Source organism: Chiloscyllium plagiosum, unplaced genomic scaffold (genome assembly GCF_037043375.1).
Source record: "Chiloscyllium plagiosum isolate Xiang-an unplaced genomic scaffold, Cpla_swu_hap1 HiC_scaffold_21, whole genome shotgun sequence".
Classification (NCBI taxonomy): domain Eukaryota; kingdom Metazoa; phylum Chordata; class Chondrichthyes; order Orectolobiformes; family Hemiscylliidae; genus Chiloscyllium; species Chiloscyllium plagiosum.
Genome location: NW_028270159.1, coordinates 33297212 through 33321467, shown reverse-complemented (window position 1 = coordinate 33321467; position 24256 = coordinate 33297212). Strand labels below are relative to the sequence as shown.

The 24256-nt window shown below is 38.8% G+C and overlaps 1 protein-coding gene and 1 long non-coding RNA gene across 4 annotated transcripts; both read left to right on the top strand.

The window, feature by feature from the left end:
* The first annotated feature begins 1559 nt into the window (after window positions 1-1559).
* slc31a2 (solute carrier family 31 member 2) lies at window positions 1560-23996 on the top strand. 3 transcript variants are annotated; one of them, XM_043720001.2, is made up of 4 exons: window positions 1560-1735; window positions 11352-11418; window positions 13536-13716; window positions 22113-23996. In XM_043720001.2, the coding sequence occupies exons 1-4, from the start codon at window positions 1727-1729 to the stop codon at window positions 22231-22233; spliced, it is 378 nt and encodes a 125-aa protein (XP_043575936.2). In that variant the 5' UTR covers window positions 1560-1726; the 3' UTR covers window positions 22234-23996. The 3 variants fall into 3 exon arrangements, with proteins under 3 accessions (XP_043575936.2, XP_043575934.2, XP_043575935.1); XM_043719999.2 differs by lacking the exon at window positions 22113-23996 and adding an exon at window positions 19743-21850 and having other exon boundaries at window positions 1564-1735; XM_043720000.2 differs by lacking the exon at window positions 22113-23996 and adding an exon at window positions 19539-19885 and having other exon boundaries at window positions 1570-1735.
* LOC122564783 (uncharacterized) lies at window positions 1759-6375 on the top strand. The gene is made up of 2 exons (XR_006315999.2): window positions 1759-4944; window positions 5797-6375. It is a non-coding gene; the product is annotated as an uncharacterized LOC122564783 (long non-coding RNA).
* Window positions 23997-24256: the final 260 nt, after the last annotated feature.

Genomic DNA, 24256 nt, shown 5'->3' with positions numbered 1-24256 from the left:
AATCAAAAGTAGATGGTTGGACTCAGAGTAATGCTATAACTTCTCTCTTAAATTAAACCCTTGTCTTCCAAGGACGGCAAATATGATCAAGCACATGTTGAATCAATATAATTATTAGGAATAAACAGAGATAAATCAATTTATGGCTCAAAGCCGGTCATAACTATTCACTCAACCTAATTAAAAATGAGTTATTAAAGCACTTTTAAATGGATTATTCATGTACACAGCTCAATTGATCAAATAACACATCTCGAGAGAATGGCAGGGCTGAACCAGTTTGCAGAATCACAGAACACTCAATCCACTGTGCCTGGTCTGTCTCACCAATGAATGTCTCACTTACTGCCATCCCTCTGCCTTCTCCTGGTAACCCTGCACATTTCTCCTTTACATATAATTACATACCTTTTGAATACCTCCATTCAACCTCTCTCCACTACACCCTCAGGCAGTACAATCCAATGCAAACTAATTGATTGGCATATGGTTGATAGATCATTCTACATGACATGGCTGACCTTGGCATCTGCATAAGTCCCGTATTAAATAAAAATGACATAAATAACAGGGAATCTGAGGTCTAAGCCTTTTCTTGAGGGAAGGGATCATAGTGGGCCAGGGGAGACAATGAAACTAGATGTTCTGGTTTCCACCTTTTCCTTTGGAGGTTGGGGAAAGGAAAAAAATCTGTAAAATGTCCTCCGTTTTAGTCCAAACATTAATCACATAGCATTGAATTGGATATAGCAGACCAGTGCCCCTCCATCCAACTTCCTCTTGACATCTCTAAAGAAGTTGCTAGTCCTACCAATGACAATGGTTAAACAATCCACAGGATATAATTGCCAACTCTGGTTGGACATGTTTGGGTAGATGTCACCTCATTGCACCCCCCCCCCCCCCCCCTCCCACAGAACCTATTTTCCATGGATCAAAATGTCAATCATCACAGAGCCATGCCTTCCCATGACTTGCCATTGTTTTGACTTTTGACAGTCTGGCTGAAACAATTTTACAATGGCTTAATCATTGGGTTGAGGCTTTATCAAATTGGTAAATGACAGTGGCTAACACAACCCGTCTTTATGTGTACTAACTCTTCACCTCATCTTGCCTAGGATGCTGATCGGTACCCACATTTCACCGTCCCCTAACCGTAAACTTTGCAGAAACAAAAATAGCGATTGCTGGAAAAGCTCAGCAGGTCTGGCAGTATCTGTGGAGAGAAAGCAAGAGTTAACATTTCGGGTCGAGTGACCCTTCCTCTGAACTTCCTCAAATTTTGCATTTTGCAAAACGGGTTGGTGCTATTAGAAACTTTGAATTCGATTTCTGTCAGGGTAGTGAATTGTTCGCTAATGCGGCTACACTAACTTTCACAGTTTTCTTTGAAACTGTGCTTCGGTAAAGGTAAGACATTGGAATTTGCTTTGGTGGTGTCATGCAACGTAATCGTACAGTATGCGCCTCTGGATTTGATGAACTACAACTCCCAGCCTGCAGTTCCGAGCTGATCCAGAGGGGGAGTCTCACATGGTTAGTCAGTTTCATGTGACAGATCGCGAGTCCCAGCCCAATTAGCAGAAAGGGTGACTGGACGAGCAAGTTTTAATATGCAACTCGGAACTGACATGTATGCAAAGCACCGCTTGTTCTTTATTTCCCGCACACTTCAAGAAAGTACCCTCTTCTGCAAAATCATTGAAAAGACACCAAAGCAAGCATGATGCCTGTAAGTATCAGAGTCAAATCAGAAGATGTGAAAATGACAGGTTTCTTCAAGTCGGTGGATGTAGAATTAAAATGTTTACCCAATTTGCCAAACAACAGTACAAAAAAATGAGAAGCACCCAATGTGACTGACACGGGACTGCAGTAATTCTGTTATTTGGAGCGGTGTGACTTAGCGATTATAGAACTACTTTTGGTAATTCGACAGAACAGACGCAATCAAGATTTTTGGGATTGTATGTTTTGTTGGGGATACAATGTTGCGAATTTATCGGATAAGTTGATCAGAATTATTGCCTTTCGTTGTTGACACTGTAATGATCATCCACCTTTTCTCCAGCAGTACTACACCAAGGGAATAGGAACAGAATTCAATTCGACACAGGCTACAACTTAGTTCTCGAGGGATTCAATATGTGAAACAATCCTCCAGAACATTTTGTTTTTAGACCGGGTTTGAAATACAATTCACAGTTTCTCCCTTTAAAAGTTTGATACTTGTAACAACTTAGACTTCACAATGATTTGTTTTGAAATCTAGAGCTAGTGTGTTATTGTAAGGGTGTAATATCAAACTCACTATCACTGACAGCTGTTGACGTCACCATTACGGAGAATAGCTTCATTTTACAAAAAAGCCTGAACCTTTTAATTGACCTTAAATTCCACTAGCTGTCAGTGAGATTTGAACCAATGGCCACAAAGCATTCACCTGAAAGAAAGTGAAGGGGGGAAAAAATAAGCACTACCGCACTTAGGTGGTAGTGTGGGGATAAAAAAGAGAAGGGAAAAAAAAATAAACACAGTCGCCCTTTGATGGGAAGGGCACTGCTTGTCACAGGCCACTTGGGTGTTTGCGCAAGGACTCTCCTTGAAGGTGACTATCCCTAGACAAAGAAAAAAAAAGAAAGTGAAGGGGTCACTGGCCACCCGGGTGAAAAAGAAGAAAAAAAGAAAAAAAGAAAAAAAAAGAAAGTGAAGGGGAATACTGGCCTCTGTGGAGTTATTTCAGTGAGGTAGTTATTTTTTACTAGCACAGGTGCAATGTGTTAAATGACCTTTTCTCTGTGCTGTAGATCTCTATAAAAAGAAGAGAAAGACGAGGTGAGACAGATGGCTGGGGTGAGCAATGTAGGCTTGACTAAGTTACTTCAGCCGAGAGCTGGCATGGATGAAACGGGCTGAATGGTTACCTTCCAAACCGTAGCTATTCTATGATTCCATGGGATAGGGGTGTGGGACTGGTATTGGTTGTTTAAAGTATTCAGAACCAGTTTTATCCTTTCTATAAACAAAGTTAAATTCTATTCGTCCAGCATGACATTTCAACCATGCTTTTAAAACCTTAAAATAAACTTGAGCAACATTTGTGATTAACCAGTGAACGGTCTCTGGTTGTCACTAATATTTGCTTTCAGCCTTGTTGGAGATTGTCATGTTTGCAACACTCAGTGCAAGCTCTTAGCCTGAAGAACTGGCTCCAAGGGGACTGGTTAACAATGGGTTACGCCCTGGCAGACACCACTAGTGATATCCCAAGTTCCAGTTTCAGCTTCTGTCCAGAAAAGGTCAGGTAATAATGATTTACTGATACAGTGGTACAGATATTAGGGGAAGAAGGAGAGTTTGTTCAATCTTGATACCAATTTGTTTATAAGAACTTCAGCCCCAATTTCTAAAGGCCTGTTGTCTAATTCTTATCACTGGAGAGGGTTGCTTGGAAAGTGACATGTGGTCAATCGTTATTAACATTAATGTCTTGGTCTGGTCAATACTAGTACATATAACTCCCAGTGGAATGGCTATGATTGCAGCCACTACTGTAAACAGAGAAAAACTGAAATAGTGGCACAGATGCTAGTATGTTGTCACACAAGTCAGTCTCTATTTACATGTGCACAGCTGTGACCAGCTGGTTTAGAGTCAGTCCTGAAGCTAAGAGACTCTCTGAATCCCATGTTTATATCTGTCAGTCAGGGCTTCTTGATTAGCCCAGATTAACAACACCAACCAAGGATCTCATAGACAATAAGATCCACCTCATTCCAATCACTACAAAAACCAAGACTATTTGGCCAATTCTAGTGACCTTGCCCTTCCTGTGCCTTAAAACAGTGAAGTCTGTGCCTTAAGCTAAAATCTCCTCTTTGTAACAATCTTCATTTATCTGAATGATAATTTATCCAAAACGGTATCGTCACAAGTTTGACCCATCTTTGGCTGTAGATCTGAATTTCATGAAAGATCATCTTAAAGGGTCAAAGAACAGTGCAGGGACAGAGGATCTCACAGAAAAAATTCCAAGGAGCAGCAGGGGGTGTGTCTTAGTCACATAAAGGGCCACTTGGTTCTTTGGTTTCCTACGACTTGGAATCAATAAATAAATTATAGAATAGAGGTCAAATATTACTCACAACATCCTAAGATATCTGAAATGCTGCTTCAGGATGTCAATAATAAGCAAGGGTGTCAGTAGCCTGTGAAGACAATAGCTTTGATCAATGGGTCATACAAAATGTGTAAATAATTTGGAAAGTTGTGGATTTCCACATTTAGAGATATTTATAGCAGAATTGCAACTAAAGTGGTATTGCATGATCAGTGCAATAACATGCATTAATGGCAATGGGCCATTGGATTTCAACTGCACAGGTCGGGCAGAAAGCCAAAAACTGAAGAACCTTCAGCATACTCACAGTTCCTAAGAATATGGGAACCAATGCTTTGACAGATTTCATGGCTCTCATATTTGATACAAATTCAGTACAAATTGGTATTCTACATGATAAAGTTTAATAAAATGTTTAAAGTTAGTAATACATCATGCCATTTTACTGTTGTCACTTCCTTTACGATGTATTATCCATGACTGAGATGAAGAGCAGAGGACCTGCTTCCTGGCTCCCATTATTGTTTCTGCAAGGAATGAGAGAGAGTAGGTGTGTCTTGCTGCATATATCCTGTTTACTCCTCAGATTCAATGGAATAACCTTTGGCCAAATGGTAGTTCCTTCTCGAAGCAACTACTTGAATATCAGCTGCAATGCTGAACACTGTCTGAAATTTTGCAAAGTATTTCCCCTGCCAAGTTCCATTTATTAACTCTCAACCTGCCAGAGTTCCAGAGGAGGACATGAAGATGCAACAAATAGAGAAAATTACACTTTGAATGGGATATAAAGAGGCTACAAGGAGATATCAATTGAATAAGTGAGTGTGCAAAGGTTTGGCAATTGGATTATTGTGGGAGAATGTGAAATTGTCCAATTTGGTAGGAATACTATTAAGAAGAGCACATTATGTAAATGGTGAAAGAGTGCACAATGCTGAGATACAGAGGGATTTGGGTGCGCTAATGCATGAACTGCAAAAGGTTAGTGAACAGGTACAGCAGGTAATTAGGAAAGCTAACAATGGATATTAAATACAGAAGAACCAAGGTTATGATTCAGTTATAAAGGGCATAAGGAGAATCACATTTTGAATAGTATGTCATAGTATTGGTCTCCTTAGTCAAAGGACTAAGTATGTAAGTGTGTTGGAAGCAGATCGGGAATGTTTATTAGACTAAAACCTAGAATGGATAGGTTGTTTTATAAGAAAGGTTTGGACAGGTTAGGCTTATGTGCATTGGAATTTAAGGTGACTTGATTGAAATATAAGATCCAAAGGGATCTTAATAAGGGAGATGTGTAAAATATATTTCCTCTTTAGAGGAATCTCTTCCTCTAATGTTTACTGTTTAAAAATAAGACAACTTGCATTTCTCCAGCTCTCAGGGTCATGAGTCTTCAGAATTCTCTTTCTCAATAATGTGGTGTGAGCAGGGTCTTTGAATGCCTTCAAGGCAATGGTGGATAGATTCTTGTTAAGCAAGTGGTTGAAAAGTGATCAGGTATACAAGAATGTGTAGCTATGTTGATCTTATAACCTTTTTGAATGGCAGAGCAGAATTGAGAAGCCAAGTGGACCATTCCTGTTCCCAATTTTTGTTCATATATGTGTAGTTACTACAAAAACACTTGGAAGCCTTGTTTGATTTGTGGTAGTGTTGTCTTACAGAATCAAAGAGCTGAGAGTTGACAATTGTCACACAAAGGCCAGTGGCAGAAACCTGTTACTTAAGGAGACATCATCCAATGATCAAAGGACAACTAATGACGACAGCCAAAGATCAACTCAATACCTCCTTATTGGCAGGAAAAAGATTCTTCAAGTTGTTTTTCACTATCCTTGGAATCTTTATTTCAAATTTCTAGCCTTAGGAATCAAGATTATGAACATAAACTGTTGGAATGGTTGTTTCTGTGGCATTATCACTGTGCCAGGCTGCCAGTTGACATATAGTAATTCGGTATAATACTTTCTGCATGGAAAGCATCTCATTTAATTGAGTAAATATGCAATACCTCTCTAAAATTAAAATATATAGACTAATCAATCCAACATCTGAATATAATGAGTTCACAGTGCAGAATTATTCCTGTTACTTTATTAAATTTTGGATACGTTTAATTTTCCATGTTTGTTTAATACTTCCTAATTATGATTTTTTTTCTCTCTGGGGAGGTGACAATGTCCTTATGACTAACAATTTGTTTTTACTTCTACGTTACATGAATAAAGCAAACTCAAGAGAAATCTGTGGGGAAGCTACTTTGTTCCTCTATTATAAGTTACAATATTAAGTATTAAATGGTCACATTTTATCAAAGTCAGTTCCACTGTACTGAGCTATGGCTGTCTTTACGTCATTATGATAAATGGCCATCCTTCTGTCACTCTCATGCTAACTGATAATCTTAATAAATCTCTTTCTGCACGGGTCATCGTCTCCTTCAAAGCTACTATCAATACTTCGCCCTCACAAAAACATTGATCCACTACATTGCACACAATTGCCAAATCACCAACCTCCCTTTCATTTCCATATTTGTTACATCACAAATTTAAGAACACTTAAAGACAGATGTAAGTGGATGGGAAGCAGTTCAGAAACATTTATTAGGCTAATGCTTGAAATAGACCTTTGAGGAAAGTTTAGATAGTCTAAACTCGTGTTCACTGGAGTTTAGACTAGTAAGGGGTGACTTGTTTAGAAACATACAAGATCCTAAGCTCTTGATGGTGCATGTGGAAAGGATGTGTCCTCTTGTGGGAAAATTCAAAAACCACAGTTTCCACATGAATGGTGATGCCATTCAGTTCTAGCTCACTGCAATCATTTTTAACCCTTCACTATGTATGATTATCAGGCTGCTTATCTGAAATCTAGCACTTGAGTTGAAATTTCTTGCAACAAGGTATTGAGAAGATTGAATCTGTTGTTGTGTTGGTTTCAGTACAGAAACTCTACTCCCTAGTCATTGATTCATCTTGTTTCCTGGCACCTGAGTTTGAACCAAGCAGTTCATAACCTTGGTGGCATAGATGACTTTCCCATCCAATATACACAGGAACACTTAACACCACCTATTTCTATTGCCATAACATAATCTAACTCCACTCCTGAGTCCCGGTTAATCTGTTACTCGGTTTGTATATTTTCATTATTTATTTCAAATAGCTCCATGGTCTTGACCCTTTCCACTTCTAATCTGCTCTAGCCCCCCCAAAACCTCTGAGATATCTCCACTCCCCTAATCCTCTGGTTTCTTGAGCATCTGATTTCAATCATCCTCATTGCTGGTCGAGCCTTTGTGTGTGGGTTAGTTGAAGTATGAAATGATCTAGTGTTGATGAGGATAACCATCAAGTCAGGTTTAACAAGAAACATCTTGACAAGTAAACAGTAATTTTGCTTCATTGGTGCAATTATTTACAAGTAAAATGAACACACCCTATATCAATAGACACTATTGGGAAAACAGTCACTGCTGGTTGATGCCCTACAAGCTACTTTAAACTAAGTCTCCACTAAATTATCATCATAAGGCACCTCTTAACAACCATGACTATGTCCCTTTGTCCTAGGGATAACCCCAAACAGTGGAGCATTTCCCACTCATTACCATTGGATCTCATGTGCTCAGGCTCCTTGAAGCCATTCTCCATAAAATGTGGGACTGATGTTTAGGGTAGTTACTCTCACCTACCCTTTGGAGTACATCTCTTTGCCCATATTTGATGCAAAGTTATGAGGTCAAGAGCTGACTGGCCATGGCAGAGCCCCAACTGAGTGTCAGGGTGTAGGTTAATATCAAGCAAGTGCTGCTTGATGACACTGTTAATGAGTCCTTTCATCACTTTAGTGAGGATTAAGAGTGGACTGATGTGGTAATTGGATGAACAGGATTTGTCTCGCTTTGTGTACACAGGACATGCTTGGGCAATTTTCCTCATTGTTAGGTAGAAACCAGTGTTGTAAACATATAGGCAAATCCTTACTCATTACAAAGCAAATTCTGGAGCCCAAATCTTTACTTATATTTCTGGGATATACTCAGGTCTGCTATCCTTTACTGATTTTTTTTCAGCCACTTTTTTGATATCATGTGGAGTGAATGAAATTGGCTGAAGACTGGCATCAGTGATGCTGGGGAGCACTGGAGGAGGTGGAGATGACTCATCGACTTGGCCATTCTGGCTGAAGGTCACTGCAAATGCTTTAGCCTTCCCTTTTACACTGATGTGCTGGGCACTGCCATCATTGGGGATGGGGATGGGGATATTTGTGGAGTCATTTTCTCCAGTAAGCTGTTTAATTATCCACCACCATTTATAACTTGACTTGGCCAACTCTATTTTGATTTAACCCCTGCCCTCCCCTTCACTTTTTCATTCACGTAGGCATTGCCCTTGAAGAAAAGGTTACTGCTTATCACTGGCCACTCGGGTGTTTTCTCTTCCTGATGGTGGAGTACAAATAAAGTTTCTGCACTCTGTTTCGTCACTGTGACCTACGCCTGCATACACATGGCATGGGTGCTGGGGAGATAAAAAGAAACTCGACATAGCAATGCTGCAGAGCTTAGATTAGATCTAGTAGTTGTAGTATTGCTGGGCCCCATCTATCACGATCTAACCTGCAGCTTTTGTTATTTGATGTGCCTATAGTGGTGTTTTATAGCTTTAGGAGGTTGACACCTCGTCATTACCTATATTTGACTGTATGCCTGGCATGCCCTCCCCCATATTCTGGGCCAGGGATGATCCTTTAGCTTGATGGTAGTGGTAGAGAAGGGAATGGACCAGGCCATGAGATTGCAGATTGGAGTAGAGTGTAATTCTGCTCCAGCTGATACCCACAGCACTTTATGGATGCTCAGTCTTGGACTGCTAGATCTTATGGAATTTATTAGATTTAGTGTGGCGATTATGCCACAGAGTATAATGGAGGATATTGTCAAATGTGAAGTGAGACTCCATCTCCACAAGGTGGTGATTACTGACACTGTCGACATCTGTAGTAAGCTAATCAGTTAGGATGAGGTCAGGATGCTTTTCCCCTTGGTCAGTTCCTTCAGCACCTGCAGCTTTTTTTTGTTAGATTTGACCAGTTCAGCCAATATTGGTGCTGCTGTGCCACTCTTGGTGATGGACATGGATGTTCCCATCAAGGGTACACTGTACACCTTTACTAGCTACAGTTCTTTCTTCAATTATTGTACAAAATGGAGCAGTACTGATCAGCTTGGTGGTAGGGGTAGGATGCAAGTGTGGGATAGTGGCATGTGGTAAACAGCAGGTTTCCTTTATCATATTTGATGTGCTATCCGGGCACTTCATCATGGTACTGAGTCAATGTTGAGCAGTTCTGGGGAAATTCCCTCCTATAGACTACTATGCCCACCACCTCTGCTGCAGTGGTCAGGACATACTCAGCGATGGCAGTAGTGTTGTCTGGGATGCAGTCATACTGCATACAATATCAGGGTGTTTCTTGACTCCTCAGAGAGAACTTGTAATTTTGGCAGAAGTTAGGAAGCAATTGTTTTCAGCATTGGGGTTGGTGCCAGGTTTCCTTCCTATTTTTGAGACTGAGTGACTTTCTAGGTCATTTCAGAGGACAGTTAAGAGTCAAACCCACCGCCGTGGGCCAGGAGTCACACATAGGCCTGTCCAAGAAAGGATGGCAGATTTCCTTTCCTGGAAGATGATATGGCAATTGACAATGGTTCATTAGACTTTAAATTCAAATTTCACCATCCGCTATCGTGAAAGTTAGATCTCTGGATTTATCACCCGGTGCCAATCCCCAACACAATCACTTACTCTGTAACTATTTTATCATCCTCATTCCTGAAGGGCTTTTGCCCGAAACGTCGACTATCCTGCTCCTCGGATGCTGCCGGACCTGCTTTTCCAGCCCATACTCTCGACTCTAATCTCCAGCATCTGCAGTCCTCACTTTCGCATATCCAAGCCTAAAGTCTGGAATTCCTTCCATAAATCTCCATACTTTTCTTGCTCACTTTCCTCCCAATAAGATGCTACCTTGGCTTATGTTTTGCTCATCTGCTTCAGTACCTCCTTCCAGCGCTGTCATTATTGATGTGTAATGTTGCCATGAAGTGCCATGGGACATTTTATTGTATTAAAGGTGCAACAAGCTGCAATTGTTTTAGAAACATTATTTTTTTTGTGATGTTATTAAATAAATTCAAGTTTAATTTCATTGTTAAAATTTTAATCTTGAAGACTGCCAAATACCAACTTATTTCCAGAAAAAAATATTGTTGGTGTTGGAAGCCTAAGGTAACTGCTGTAAATATTCAGCAAACTAGATAGATCAGAGAAAGAAATAGTATTAATATTTTCGATCCATGATCTTTCACCAGAGCTTGAAGATGTTAGAGAAAGTTCTGGGATGGCTAATTCAAGCTAACCATGCAAAAGCATGGTCATTTTGCAACTGATTTGACACATTCATTGGTCATTTGGCTTTGCCCAGCGTATGGGAAGGAGTGTGGGCTTAAACAATCAAAGGTACTATGCCAAAGACTTTGAAAGAAATGAAATTTGGTCAATGCCTTTAAATTTAGTTGCCATCTTACCAAGTATATTTTGTTTTCTGGCTAATTTTTTTTGTTTTAACTATTTTTGCCTTGAATTAGTTTGCTCTTTCCATAATATACAAATCCCATTAGAGGAAATAATCACACAGATGCATATGCTTACAGGCATTGAATAGGCACCTAGCTATTTGAAGGACAAATAGCACATATGTTCCTTCAGCTCTACGGTAGACAGTTTCTAATTAACTTGTTCAGTAATATTATTACATGCCTCCAGTGCATGTGGGACTTGAAACCCAGGCCTTCTGGCACAAAGGTACACCATTCCCACAGCACAAAAAAAGCCCAATGGTATGCTGGGAAGGTGAGTACCAGTCATGTTGAATACCATTTCAAGAGAATTGGTCAGGTGTAGGAGTATATCAGGGAAACAAATATCGCACAAACAGCCATGTCTCTCCATCTCTCTGACATTAGTAGTTTGAAAGCCTGGTGCATAGCATGGAATTAGTTCTGTACAGACTTCATTCAGAACTGTCTTTCACATTTTAGTTAGTGCAATTTGGGCCCTCTGATGTGATGTCTGTGAAAATATACACATCACATAAAATTTACTTTTAGTTTTACAAATTGAGTTTCACCTTTTCTTATGCATTGCAGATGTATTTCTTCGCATCTGATCAGGTGGTACTATTATTTGACTTCTGGAATATTCACTCTGTAGCAGGTACTGAATTTACTCATTGCAAAAAGGCAGTATTTGAACATAAACTATTTGTTTTACCTCCATGTTCTGCAAGTTTTTTATTGTACATTTTATGGATTTGCATTGGTATTATATGCTTCATTAAAGAAACATAGTGCATATTATTGCAGCCTTCATGACTTGAGTGTCCCAAAGTGCTTCAGAGTCAATGAAATCCTTTTCAAATGTAAGCACTGATATAATGTAGAAAACATGATAGCCAATCTACACATAGCTAAACTCCAGAAATAGTAATCTGATAATGACCAGATGATCTTTCAAAAATAGTATCATGGAATGATTTATGTCTAAATGGGAGGGAGACAGGACCTTATTTTAAGGGTTTTGTGCCCAATAGTGTGTTACTCCCTCTTACTGGAAAGCATATTTTGTTCTCTGTCCTGGGACTTGAGCCAACAACATTCTGACTCAGAAGGGAGTGTACTATTGAGCCATGGTTAACACCTGGCACACCCCACTCCTTTATTTTCTCTTCTGAGAAGTCAGTGGCACTTCATCATTTGCAAATATTGTTCTGTAGTTACAATATTATCTTATGCCTTGTGGGATATTCCATTCAACATCAATTCCACCCTGATACTAATTGTCTGGCCCATAAACCATAGGGAAAAAGACTTGTATTTTCAATGGCTAAATAAAGTTAAACAATTGGCGGACGAGAAAGTGTCTGCTTTCACCTTGAAGCACCAAGTTATTTATGCATGGTATAGGCATTGCAATTTGTGCACAGAGGGAAAAGGCATTAAGAAAACTAATTTTAGTAATTGAAATTTTACCATTGGATATGCTAGATGCTTAAAATTTTCTATGCAACATCAATGTTGTTCTTAACCATACTCATTTCTGTACAGTCATTTCCAGTGTGACTCCTGCTTTGACTTTTGTGGTCTGGTTATATTTGTAAATGGACAGATTTGAGAAGGTTACACTATTTGCACTATTTTCCTGAGAAAGCCAGAAATGTAATAGAATTGAAGAGAAGAAACGAAGGCAATATGGTGACATTAAATTCACTAATTGTGGAAAAGAGAGACAAAAAGTGTAATTTCATAATTTGCAGCTGACTTAATGGAAGTAGCAACTTCATTTAATGACATGCAGGTAATTCATTATTATCAAGTATGTTTGCTTTATCATGCAGTACTGAATTAACTTCATAACGTGTTAGTAATTCAAACAAATTCTGTGTTAATTCAATTAGGTGGCTAGTTATAACTCACCACACCCCAGCTGCAAACATATCCAATTGGGATAGCCATAAAACTAAGAGAATGTTTCAAGTCAACGCACTTGCATTTACATAGCATCTTCAATGTAGAAGATACTCCAAGATGCTTCTTGAAAAGGTCAAACAACATTTAACATTGAGCACCATATGGCAGAGATAAAACTAAAGACTAAAAACTTGTCAAAGATTTGGGTTTGAAGGAGTGTCTCAAAGGAGGGTATGATGTGGAGGTGCCAGTGTTGGACTGGGGTGAACAAAGTCAAAAATCACATGACACCTGGTTTAATCCAACAGGTTTTTATTTCAAATAACTTTGACTTAAAGGAGGATGCTAGTTAGAGAGAAAAAAGTGCAGTCTCGGGCTTTGGTAGCTGAAAGCAAACAGTCAATGGTAGAGCAATTAGCTGATGTAGAACAAGTCAACATCGATGGAATAGGGACCTCTAAAGGTTTTTGGCTGCATATCAATCACTAACCTATCTACTGAGTTACTAATGGATTTCATTCTTGAGTACATTTGTAAGTTGATTCATATGCAGTTCAGAACACAATATAGCGCAAAATAGCTATTCTTAAGTACAAGCGACTTTTTGCAGGTCAGATCTTAAATAAATATTAATTCTCGCCTGTATGGGATCGTGTTTGTCAGTTGGATATTCCCAAGTCAGCGACTGCCTGTACTATGAAAATTTATTTTTAAGTCTTAATTGGAGTGTTTCTCTTAATTAGACCCAATTGTATACAGTAATCACAATTCTGCTTTTAGCTCAGTAATTCCTTTGTGTCTTGTTTTGAACTTGGCACCGAAAATTCATTGTGTCATTGACTAAACCTTTCCTTTTACTTGAAGGAATGGTGCTGACAGTGGTGATTGTTCTGCTTATGACAGTCTTATATGAAATGCTAAAAGTGGAAACAGTGAAACTGGACAAGAAAATATTGGATCTGATGGCATCACCACCTAACCCTCAAGATGAAACAGCAGAGACGCTACCTATAAATCCAAACTCTCAGAAAACCTCCTGTAAAAGGTGATTGGTTATTCTTTGATCTATTTCTTTATTATTATTAGTTCTGTTGGCATTTTAGATGCAAGCTGACACCCATGGTAATTTCTACCTTTTATTTTGTGAGGTGATTCATGTTCTTCTCTCGGTTTAATTGTAATGACAGACTCTTTGTTGCGAAATCATTCTTCACATGGTAAATACATGAACAAAATTAAACTCAGAAATGCTAGGAACAATATGACACCCAACAAGTTCAATACTTCTGTATAGAATCGCAGAAAATTGGCACCCCAGGAGGCCATTTGGCCCATCGTACTCAAGTTGGCTGAAAGAGTTCTCCACACTAATCGCACTTTTCAGTTTTTAGGCTGTTCAGCTCTTGGGTGAGCATTGAAAGTACTAAAACCGAAGTAGTTTTAATACATGATGAGAGCTTCTTGTTCTATTAAAAACTCTCCTTACCCTTGATCTGAAAAATTATCCTTTCTAATCCCGTCTAATCCTTCTGCCAACTATTCTAAATCTCTTCCCCTTATCATTGAGCTCTTTGCTAACTGAAATAGTTCCTTTTAATACACTGGAATCAAGCAGCTCCATTTTAAAAATGTCAGTTAAATCTTCCTTCAGTTTATTCTGTTACAAATAAATGAGCCCTAGACTATCCAATCTTGCCTTCAAGATGACATTTTCCATTTCTAGCAACATTCTTGAAAATCTTTGTACCCGCTCCAGTGAAGAGATGATTCTTCTAATTTAGTTACCTGAACCGAACAATCAGCTTGCTGTGGCAAAGCAAGTGTTTTACTCTGTTTGAGGATAAGCTGTATGCTCTTATATTCTATGGGTTAGATAGTAAAGGAAAGCATCAAATAGGTCTTCTTAACCACCTTAAATATCTGTCCTGATACCTTCAGGAAACTGTGGTTATGCACTTCAAGGTGTCTGTTACTCAGCACTTGTCAGTGCATCATTGCATAGCCCTAGACAGATTTACCCTTCCCTAAATGCATTACACCTCAGTTTGTAGATTGAATTCCATTTGCCACCCATTTCTCCACTAGACCATTCATTTGATTTCTTCCTGAACTCATATTTCTCACCCTGTACAAATAATTTTTATGTCATCTGCAAACTTAATTGGGTGCCCAACCCCATTTAAATCTACATCACTGACACAGATCATAGAATCAAGCATCTTAGTGAAGGGCCCTGTGGAACTCAATTGGAAATAGCCTTCTAACTACAAAAGACTCATTGACCATTACCTTTTCCTTCCTGCTACTGAATCAACTTTGGTTCCAGCTGGTGGCTTTTTTGAGGGATACCATGAAGTTTTCTGATTGGTTTGCGTTATGGGACTTTGTTAAAAGCCTTACTAAAATCCATTTAGAATAAATCAAATGCACTGTAGAAATGTTTCAAGCTCCATCTGCCCTGGAGCCTTGGCAAATCATGTCAGGGCAGGTTAATTAAGAACCTATATTTCCATCTTACAATTGTATTTATGTAGCACCTGTCAAATAGTCAACATGCTAAGGTGTCTCTCAGGACTATTAGAAATTATTCTCAAATATTTTTTTTTAAGACAGCACATTAAAAAGGCAGTTTTGCCTCTGGAATCAACTATTGCAAAGCAGTTAGTATCAGCTTTTAATTTTCCACTGTCCAAAACTCTGCACTGCACATCCTAACTGTGACAAGGTTCCTTCGCCGTTCTATCCTCTCTGACTACATCAACTCCTGGTTAATGCAGTGATTTTAAAACTCTTGCCTGGTTTATAATTCCCTCTGAGCTAAATCCTTCCTATTGCAATAACTTCCTCCATCTCTGTCAAATGACATGATATCTTTGATTGTGGCCCCTTAAACACATTCCCCCATTGGCAGCCAAAGTGTTGAGTTCCAAAGCTCTGGCAGTCCCTCCTTAACCTTTTTTTCGCTTTTGTCTAACATGGTTTTTCTTTTATTAAAAAAAATCCTCACAACAACCCAGCTACTTATTCATATTTCTGGTCATCCTTTCTAATAACTATAAAACTTCATATACTAGTGCTTGAGTAAATTTCCATTGCATTTAAAGGTGTTGTATAAATACAAGTTGTTCTTGTTGTGAGACAGCAAATGACAACCAGATGGGTTTAGGATGAGAAAGGAAGACTTGCATTATTAGTGGATTTGATAACCTCAGAATGTGCAAAAACATGTTACCTTCTGCAATATGGTTGATATTTTAATACAGGACATGCAACAATTTATGCACAGCAAATTTCTCACAAACTGCATTATAGAATTCACCAAATCATCTCATATAGTGATTGAGGGATAAATATCAATTAGGACACCGGAGATAACTCAACATGAATATTATCAGTAGAAGGATAAAAATTGAGCATGTAAGAGGCATGATTTAAAAGAGCGAAATGCTTGAGTGAGTGGGAAAGAGCAAGGGAAGGAGAAAAGACAAAAAAAATCAAGTAGAGGTGTTGTTGGACCAGGAGCCAATGACTGTCAGTGAACATAGTGAACGGGCTGGGGTATAGGTTGGGGGGTTACTGGAACTTAGCGTGAGCTAGGTGTTCAAAAATGTTTTTTGATGAGGTCACATCTATAGAGATGTGGATGGTTGGGCAAGAGAGAAAAATAAACCTATCCTTGAATGATGACAATATCTTGATAACCCAAGGTCACCAATATATAAAAGAAAACAAGCAATATTCTTTCACCTCTTGTGGGTGATTAGTACTGTTGTCTCACATCATCAGGTTCCACATTCTCCCAAGGTCTGTATGGGTTTCTGCTAGATGCACTGGTTTCCACAGTCCAAGGATTTACAGAGTAGGTGGATTAGCAAGGCTAAATTGCATGGTGAGCTGAAAATGTGTTGCTGGAAAAGCGCAGCAGGTCAGGCAGCATCCAAGGAACAGGAGAATCGACGTTTCGGGCATAAGCCCTTCAGGGATGTGTAAGGTAGGTGCAGTAGCCATGGGAAATGCAGGGTTAACAAAGATATTTTTAGATTACATTACAGTGTGGAAACAGGCCCTTCGGCCCAACAAGTCCACACCTACCCGCTGAAGCGCAACCCACCCGTTCCTCTAACCTAACACTATGGAAAATTTAGTACGGCCAATTCACCTGACCTGCACATCTTTGGACTGTGGGAGGAAACCGGAGCACCCGGAGGAAACCCACGCAGACACGGGGACAATGTGCAAACTCCACACAGTCAATCGCCTGAGGCGGGAATTGAACCCCGGACTCTGGCGCTGTGAGGCAGCAATGCTAACCACTGGGCCACCGTGCCGCCCATGAGGGCAAGAGGGCAAGAGTCTGGGTCTGGGTGGGATGCTATTCACAGGGTTGGTGGAGACTTTCTGGGTCAAATGGCCTGTTTTGCACTGGAGGAATTCTATGATTCTACCTATGCCTACCCTGCATCATTGCACAAGTTCCACAACTTGATTGAACTCCTTTCTTTCTTTCAATATTGTCAGTGTCTTGCACAGTGACTTTTCCATTGGGTTTTCAAATTTAAAAGTGCCAGAAGCTACAGTTGGATTCAAAACATAAGCATGTTTCTGATCTAACTCAGGAACTACTGTATTGTCAATATTTTGCAATGCAAAGAGTGTGATTTTCAATAAAGTTTCACAAAAATCCGTCACTATTTTATCTGAGTTTCTTTGTCGGACAGCTAGCACAACTTACCAATATATAGTCATATTATTAAAGTTAAAACAACCATAAGAACAATTCAACTTTATCAGAGACAAAGGGAACAATTTATTTCCTGGCTCAGTAGAAATAAAAACACACATACCAGTTTAAACTCAGCATGTGGGATTTAGAGTAGAGGAGAAACATACTTAGTAATTAAATGGAGACGTGATTGAATTATGAAATTAAGCAAATAGAAAAAACTTTGGAAGTAAGTCTCTGGGTCTACCTAAAAATGACATCAAACAATTAAAGAATGCCCTAACTGCATAACAAGTTTGGGCATTTTGCTGTTAAGTAATGTGGCTTTCCACAACTTGTATAATAAGACCTTTAACTTTAGGTTTCAGTATGTTCATTCAGGTTATGTTTATGCAACAGTTTTTCACCCACATCATGATTTTCTGTTACTCACCTCCTCAAAGCATTGGTCCTCACTATAATGAGATTCTGTAGATGTTTGGCATCCTTCGGTGCCTCGATCAAGATATTACTTTTCATGCATCATAAGGTACAAGAGTAACAATGCTGGAAAAATGAGCTCTCATGGGCTGAAATTGTTTTTGCTTCATTCCTCACTTCCCTTATGGTTGTCAATGCCCCTATATTTCAGATGGCAAGGATCCGTTGGTTATTTAACAAGGCGCACATCATAACTGAGCTTAATGTGCATTCAACAATTGTCCACACAGATGCATGACCAGCAGCTATCACTTGACAGAGATCAGAGGAATGAACCCTGACAGGAAAACAAGGAACTTGGCATGATTCCCACTGGATATAAACTTACAAATCTAGCCTTTCCCTCCCTTGAGCCTACTCTTCCATTCAAGATGATCATGGCTAATCTAATTGTGATCTCACTTTCATCTTCTGGCTTACTCCTGATACTCACTAATACCAATGGCAAAAGTGAGGATTGCAGATGCTGGAAATCAGAGTAGTGCTGGAAAAACACAGCCGGTCAGGCAGCATCCGAGGAGCAGGAAAATCAATGTTTCAGGCAAAAGCCCTTCATCAGGACTGAAGGGCTTTTGCTCAAAACGTCAATTTTCCTGCTCCTTGGATGCTGCCTGACTGGCTATGCTTTTCCAGCACCACTCTAATCTAGTCACTAATACCAATGTTAGTCAAATCTATTTACCTGTAGTTTAATAATATTGAATCACCTAAACTCCACCACTATTGGAGTTCCAAAATCTCTCAACAATCAGAGAAAACATTGCTTTTCATTTCCTGCTTAAATGAGAGACCTATTTATAAACTGTGTTCTAGTCTCTTTCACTAGGGGAAACATCCTTTCAGCATCCCCACTGACGTGTGCCTTGGTACAGCGTGTGATGAATCAACATTTAACAAGAATGGGGCCAGTCCCCAAAACATTGCCCTCTGCGCTCAAACAGCCAGTAGATATGCTACACAAACAAAAGGTCCCCCATGTTGTAGAAAGTGAAATGGCGAATGTAATCATGATTTTAGAATTTCTTTAGTAGAAGAACTCCTCTCTACAATTCTGAACTGCTTGTTATTCAATATTCAGTTAGGTCTGATTGGCATCATTGTGTCTCTGGTAGTATCTGTTGTCAAAATGTATGTTTCAAACCCTGAATGTTGTCAACTGGTGATTCTGATGGATTGTGGCTTGAATCTCTGTCGTGAGGCCATGCTGATTAAGTGGGAATGGCAACACAGTTGTTTGGTTTCCTATCCAATTGTCGCAGGTAATTCTCCTCAATCCATGGTACTGTATCATTTTACCATCACAAAACCCTGGTGAAATCAATTGGCTATTTCTAATGCATACATTTTTCATGACTATTGTGTATAATTGCCTGAAAAAAATTTGATTTCACGTTTTGATCATCAATATTTGAAACAGAAGGATATTTAAGTCAGATGCACAATCCTAGCCACATCAGACTGAACTCTTGCCACTTTCATGTTTATATGCAATTAGGAAGCAAGAAGATTCAAATCAATGAACAGACGTAGCCTAGAAAATTGGTGCCAAGTAGTATTTAAATGCAATACAGCATGAGAAGTGGAAAGAGCTTATTACTAGTAGTGCCTTTAAAAAATGCAAAAATATTAACATAACTCTACTTAATTGTTATTGAATATTGCAGGTGGATATGGGTTCATGTACTCCAGTCTGTTTTGCACATTATCCAGGTTGTCCTCAGCTACTTTTTGATGCTTTGTGCCATGTCCTACAATGTATGGGTCTTCCTAAGTGTAATCGCTGGAGCTGGAATTGGGTATTTTGTGGCATACCCACTGATCAAGACTTGTTAATTAGCAATGGTGTACTCCTGCAACTCTTGTTTCAGAACAGAAACTGCCACATTGCGCAGAAGACCTGTGAGAAACAAATGGACTGGATCTTCATCTTTAATAGCCTTCAGAAAAAACTTGTCTTCTTCATACCACAATTTTACACAGAAGCCATATAAAAGCCTTCCAGGGATGATTGTTCTGCATACTTACATCTTTCTGCAATTTTTATTACTGTTTTCTATTTAATGCATTGGGTGACTGTCCAAAAAGGTGTTAATACAGATGCTATACTGAATACAAATACACTTTATTAAACCAAACATCAAAAAAAATTTAACTTGCACCAATCAAAAATATTGACTTTTTATAACTTGCTGTTAAAATGTGCTGCTAATTATAAATTTGGTCAAAAGTGGTAGAAAACTGTGAATATCTCGACCAAATGACCTGAAACGACATTTGTATTATAAAATAATAATGACTGAAAAAGTCAGTGAAGCACCATCAATTTGATCAAAGCTACTTGAAACAGATTGAACACAAAGTTTCTTTCCTAAAGATTATTAATGCATGTGGAAATATGTGAGCTTCAGTACAGTTCCACACATTTGTTCATGGTTTTAGATCATTGCAGCTGCAGTTTTTTAAATTCGTTTGTGGAGTGAGGGTGTCACTGTCTGAGCCACACCAGGTTATCCCTCTATAAAAGACACGTGTCAATGTGTCCAGATGAGTTTTTCTGACAGTTGACAATAGATTTAAGGGTATAAGGAGAGTCTTAATTCCAGAGTTTTAAAAAATTATTGAAGTCACATTCCATGCATGGTGCAGTGTGGTAGCTGAGTGATTAGCATTTCTGCCTCATCGTGCCAGGAACCTGGGTTCAATTCCACCCTCTGGTCACTGTCTGTGTGGAGTTTGCATGTTCCCCTGTGGGTTTCCTCTGGGTGCTCTGGTTTCCTCCCAGAGTCCAAAGCTGTTCAGTTTAGGTGGATTAACCTTGGGAAATGCAGGGTTTACAGGGATAGGATAGGGAAATGGTTCTGCGTGGGATGCTGTTTGGAAGGTCAGGATGGACTGAATGGACTGCTTCTACACTCTTAAGTATTCAATGATTTCACCATAGATGATTAAAACATAGGTCCCCAGAATATTACCTGGCTCTCTGGATCAACAGCACAGTGATAATGGCATTATGCTATTGCCTCTCCCGTGAAGTGGTTTATTTGTTTGCCTGTGTGTAGATAAGGACAAAATACATCTTTCCATTGCAAACTCTTCTTCTCCTAAATTCATTGTACCTGGTGACACATCCCTAAGACCTATATATCAACACAGACAGGTAAGCAACAAGAATTCACAGACCTGGAATTGCATATATTGTACTTTTAAACACAAGGATTATTTTATTAAGGTTCATAATAAAATAAAGCTCATGCTGGAATTTAACTATAGCTAAACCAAATCAAAAATTCCTGAATGTGTTGAGTAATCATTTGAGTTCTCAAACATAAATGATATTTAAATGGTCTTGTAGTTACAAGCATTGTAATTTAGCAAACAGATGAGCAAAGATTAAAGCCTAAACACCAGTGATGTCCACATTGTTAAAATATTACATTCAGAATCAAAAATGAATATCGTTCTTTTAAATTCTGCATCTGAAAAATCAGCTGAACATGAAGAACCTGTTCTTCAAAATATATTAACTCAGCCATTCTTTCCTCGCCCTCTAATTTCACTTGTTAATCTCTTAATGGGATAACCGTGTTGCCAGGGAGAATCAGGGTGAATTCCAAACGAGCTAGAGATTTAAGTCCGTGGGTAATTCTAACAAAATATTTCCAGTGTTTCTGCAGAATTAATCTTCTCTAATAGTTTAACCTACTCAATTATTGCAGTCTGCTTAATCTTCCATTTGCTGTTATCCTAGAACATTCTTAACTCGAGTTAGGATAGTACCAAATTGTGAGAAGCATATGACACATTTCGCTTTCACCACATCTTAAAAGATGCAAACAATTCTCAATTGTAAATTTTGATTTTACGCAAAGTTTACAATACATTAAGCTATGACTTTAAACTCTTGTTGCACTTAGAATGATAAAGTTGCCCAAATATATGCATAATTTTAACACTTTTAAGCATTAGAATTCCTGACTAAGGTCAGGATTAGCTCATTTTGTAATTTGTCCATCAGTGAGAACATGGTTGAACATTTGACAAACTTCGTAAGATTCCTTTGTTTCATATGCCTTAAATACTTTTAGTTAATGAGCAACTAAAACAAAAAAAAATCACAGAGCAAAATTAATAAAATTTAACATTACATCTGTGGACAAGACTTTCATGTTTCTAACATTGTGTACATGTGTGGAGGTGTTTACCAACTTCACTTCAAAAATGTTGTTTTTAATTTTTAGGCTATGTTCTCTAACCCTCGACTGCACAACCAAAGGGCTCTTCTGGAGCAATGGTAGTATCCCTGCTTCTGGGCTAGAAGACATGGCTTCAGGTCCCACCTGCTTTAGAGATGTGTCATAGCACATGTGTCAAGCAGGAATATTTTCAGTACAATGTGTGTTTTCATTTGAAAGAAAAAATTTAGGAAAATGCTGCATTGTTTTCATTGTGGTGAGATAATTTACACTAATTGTAAATAGCAATGGAAAAAGACCAACATTTTTTCATGGATAATGTACTTTTTAATTGTTTTGTGACATTGTATTGAAAAGAAATGTTGCATTAGAAGAAAGGAAGTGGTATGATTTAAAAATGCATGAATTCAATGTTTAAAAAGGTAAGTGGAAGCAGCACAAATCCTTTTGCTAACAGTCTTGCCAAAAAAATCTATATTTTGAAAGATGTAACGATGAACCATTTGTTCCTATGCAAGTGTGGTGGAAACTAGGCTTGATCAAGTAGGGCTTCAACTGCCATAGTCATTAACAGAAAAACTACATATAAATGTATTTGGCTTTTCAAGGTCAAGTTTAAATGCATCAACCTTAATATAAATTATCAGTAAACACATCAGAGTCCTTTTTAAAAACGAAACCCAGTGCCTTAGTGCTTTTTCTGAAGCCAGCAATTAAAAATTGGCTCCATTCTGCAAATGTGTTTTGCTCGTGATTAATCTTTATTTAACCAGTGTACCTAGATCAAGGACAAAACATTGGGCAGAACTACTTGGGTCGCAGTTTGCGCAATTGTATTGTATGTATTTTATCCACTGTGCCATGAAATCATGAATGTCAAATTAAGTGGAATATTGCTATCTTAAACAAATACAACTATTTTACCAAAGAACCGTCATGCAGCTACCTTTTTATGTAGAATAAAGGTTCAGAACTACAGGCAGTCGAGTACTCAAATGGTTACATATGGAATAATTGGCCCAAGTGCAAAGATGACTGTTTGGTGGCTACCTACACATGCTAATAGGCCAGAAGCAGGGCAAAATATTGTACAGGTTTTCTGGTATAATACGCGTTTCGTTAATTCGAATTGGCTATAACACTATTGATGAATTAGAGTCATAGAGATGTACAGCATGGAAACAGACCCTTGGTCCAACCCATCTATGCCGGCCAGATATCCCAACCCAATCTCGTCCCACCTGCCAGCACCCGGCCCATATCCCTCCAAACCCTTCCTATTCATATACCTATCCAAATGCCTTTTGAAATGTTGCAATTGTACCAGCGTCCACCACTTCTTCTGGCAGCTCATTCCACACACATACCACCCTAAGTTGCCCCTTAGGTCTCTTTTATATCTTTCCCATCTCACCCTAAACCTATGCCCTCTAGTTCTGGACTGCTCCCACCCCAGGGAAAAGATTTTGTTAATTTATCCTATCCATGCCCTTCATAATTTTGTGAACCTCAACCTCCGATGCTCCAGGGAAAATAGCCCCAGCCTGTTCAGCTTCTCCTAATAGCTCAAATCCTCTAACCCTGGCAGCATCCTTGTAAATCTTTTCTGAACCCTTCAAGTTTCATAACATCTTTCCAACAGATACCGTGAACTTTCTACTGAATGAAGTTAAAAATCAAACAACATCAGGTTATAGTCCAACAGGTTTATTTGGAAGCATTAGCTCTCAGAGCGCTACTCCCTCATCAGGTGGTTGTGGAGTATCACATCATAGGACACAGACTTTATAGCACGAGCTTACAATGTGATGTAACTGAAGTTATGTATTGAAAAAGACCTGGATTGTTTGTTAAGTCTCTCATCTTTTCAAATGAACATGTTGGTCTCAGTTCTTTTATATGAAAATCGCAGAACTTTATTAAAGTTACATTCTCAAGTGAACTTTAACAATTGGTGTCATGTCGGCCCAGATAATGCATTTAAGGTCTGAGGTGCCCGTGTGAGACTGTCTGTGCCACAATGGTCAGACTGATTCTAATCTGAAAAACGGATTTACAGAATCTTACATGGATTCATGCAGTTTTTGAGCAATAAAAAATGTAATTCTGCAAGTACAAATTCACCCCACAAACTTGTGTGTGCATGCCTGTGGATGTGTGTATGGGGGTTTGGGTTATGAGTGCCTGTG

Excerpts from the sequence above, each read along its gene's own strand:
- slc31a2 (XM_043719999.2), top strand. Across the intron at positions 11,419-13,535 it reads GAATATTCACTCTGTAGCAG|GAATGGTGCTGACAGTGGTG; the intron begins GTACTGAATTTA and ends TTTTACTTGAAG. Across the intron at positions 13,717-19,742 it reads CAGAAAACCTCCTGTAAAAG|AACAGAAACTGCCACATTGC; the intron begins GTGATTGGTTAT and ends CTCTTGTTTCAG.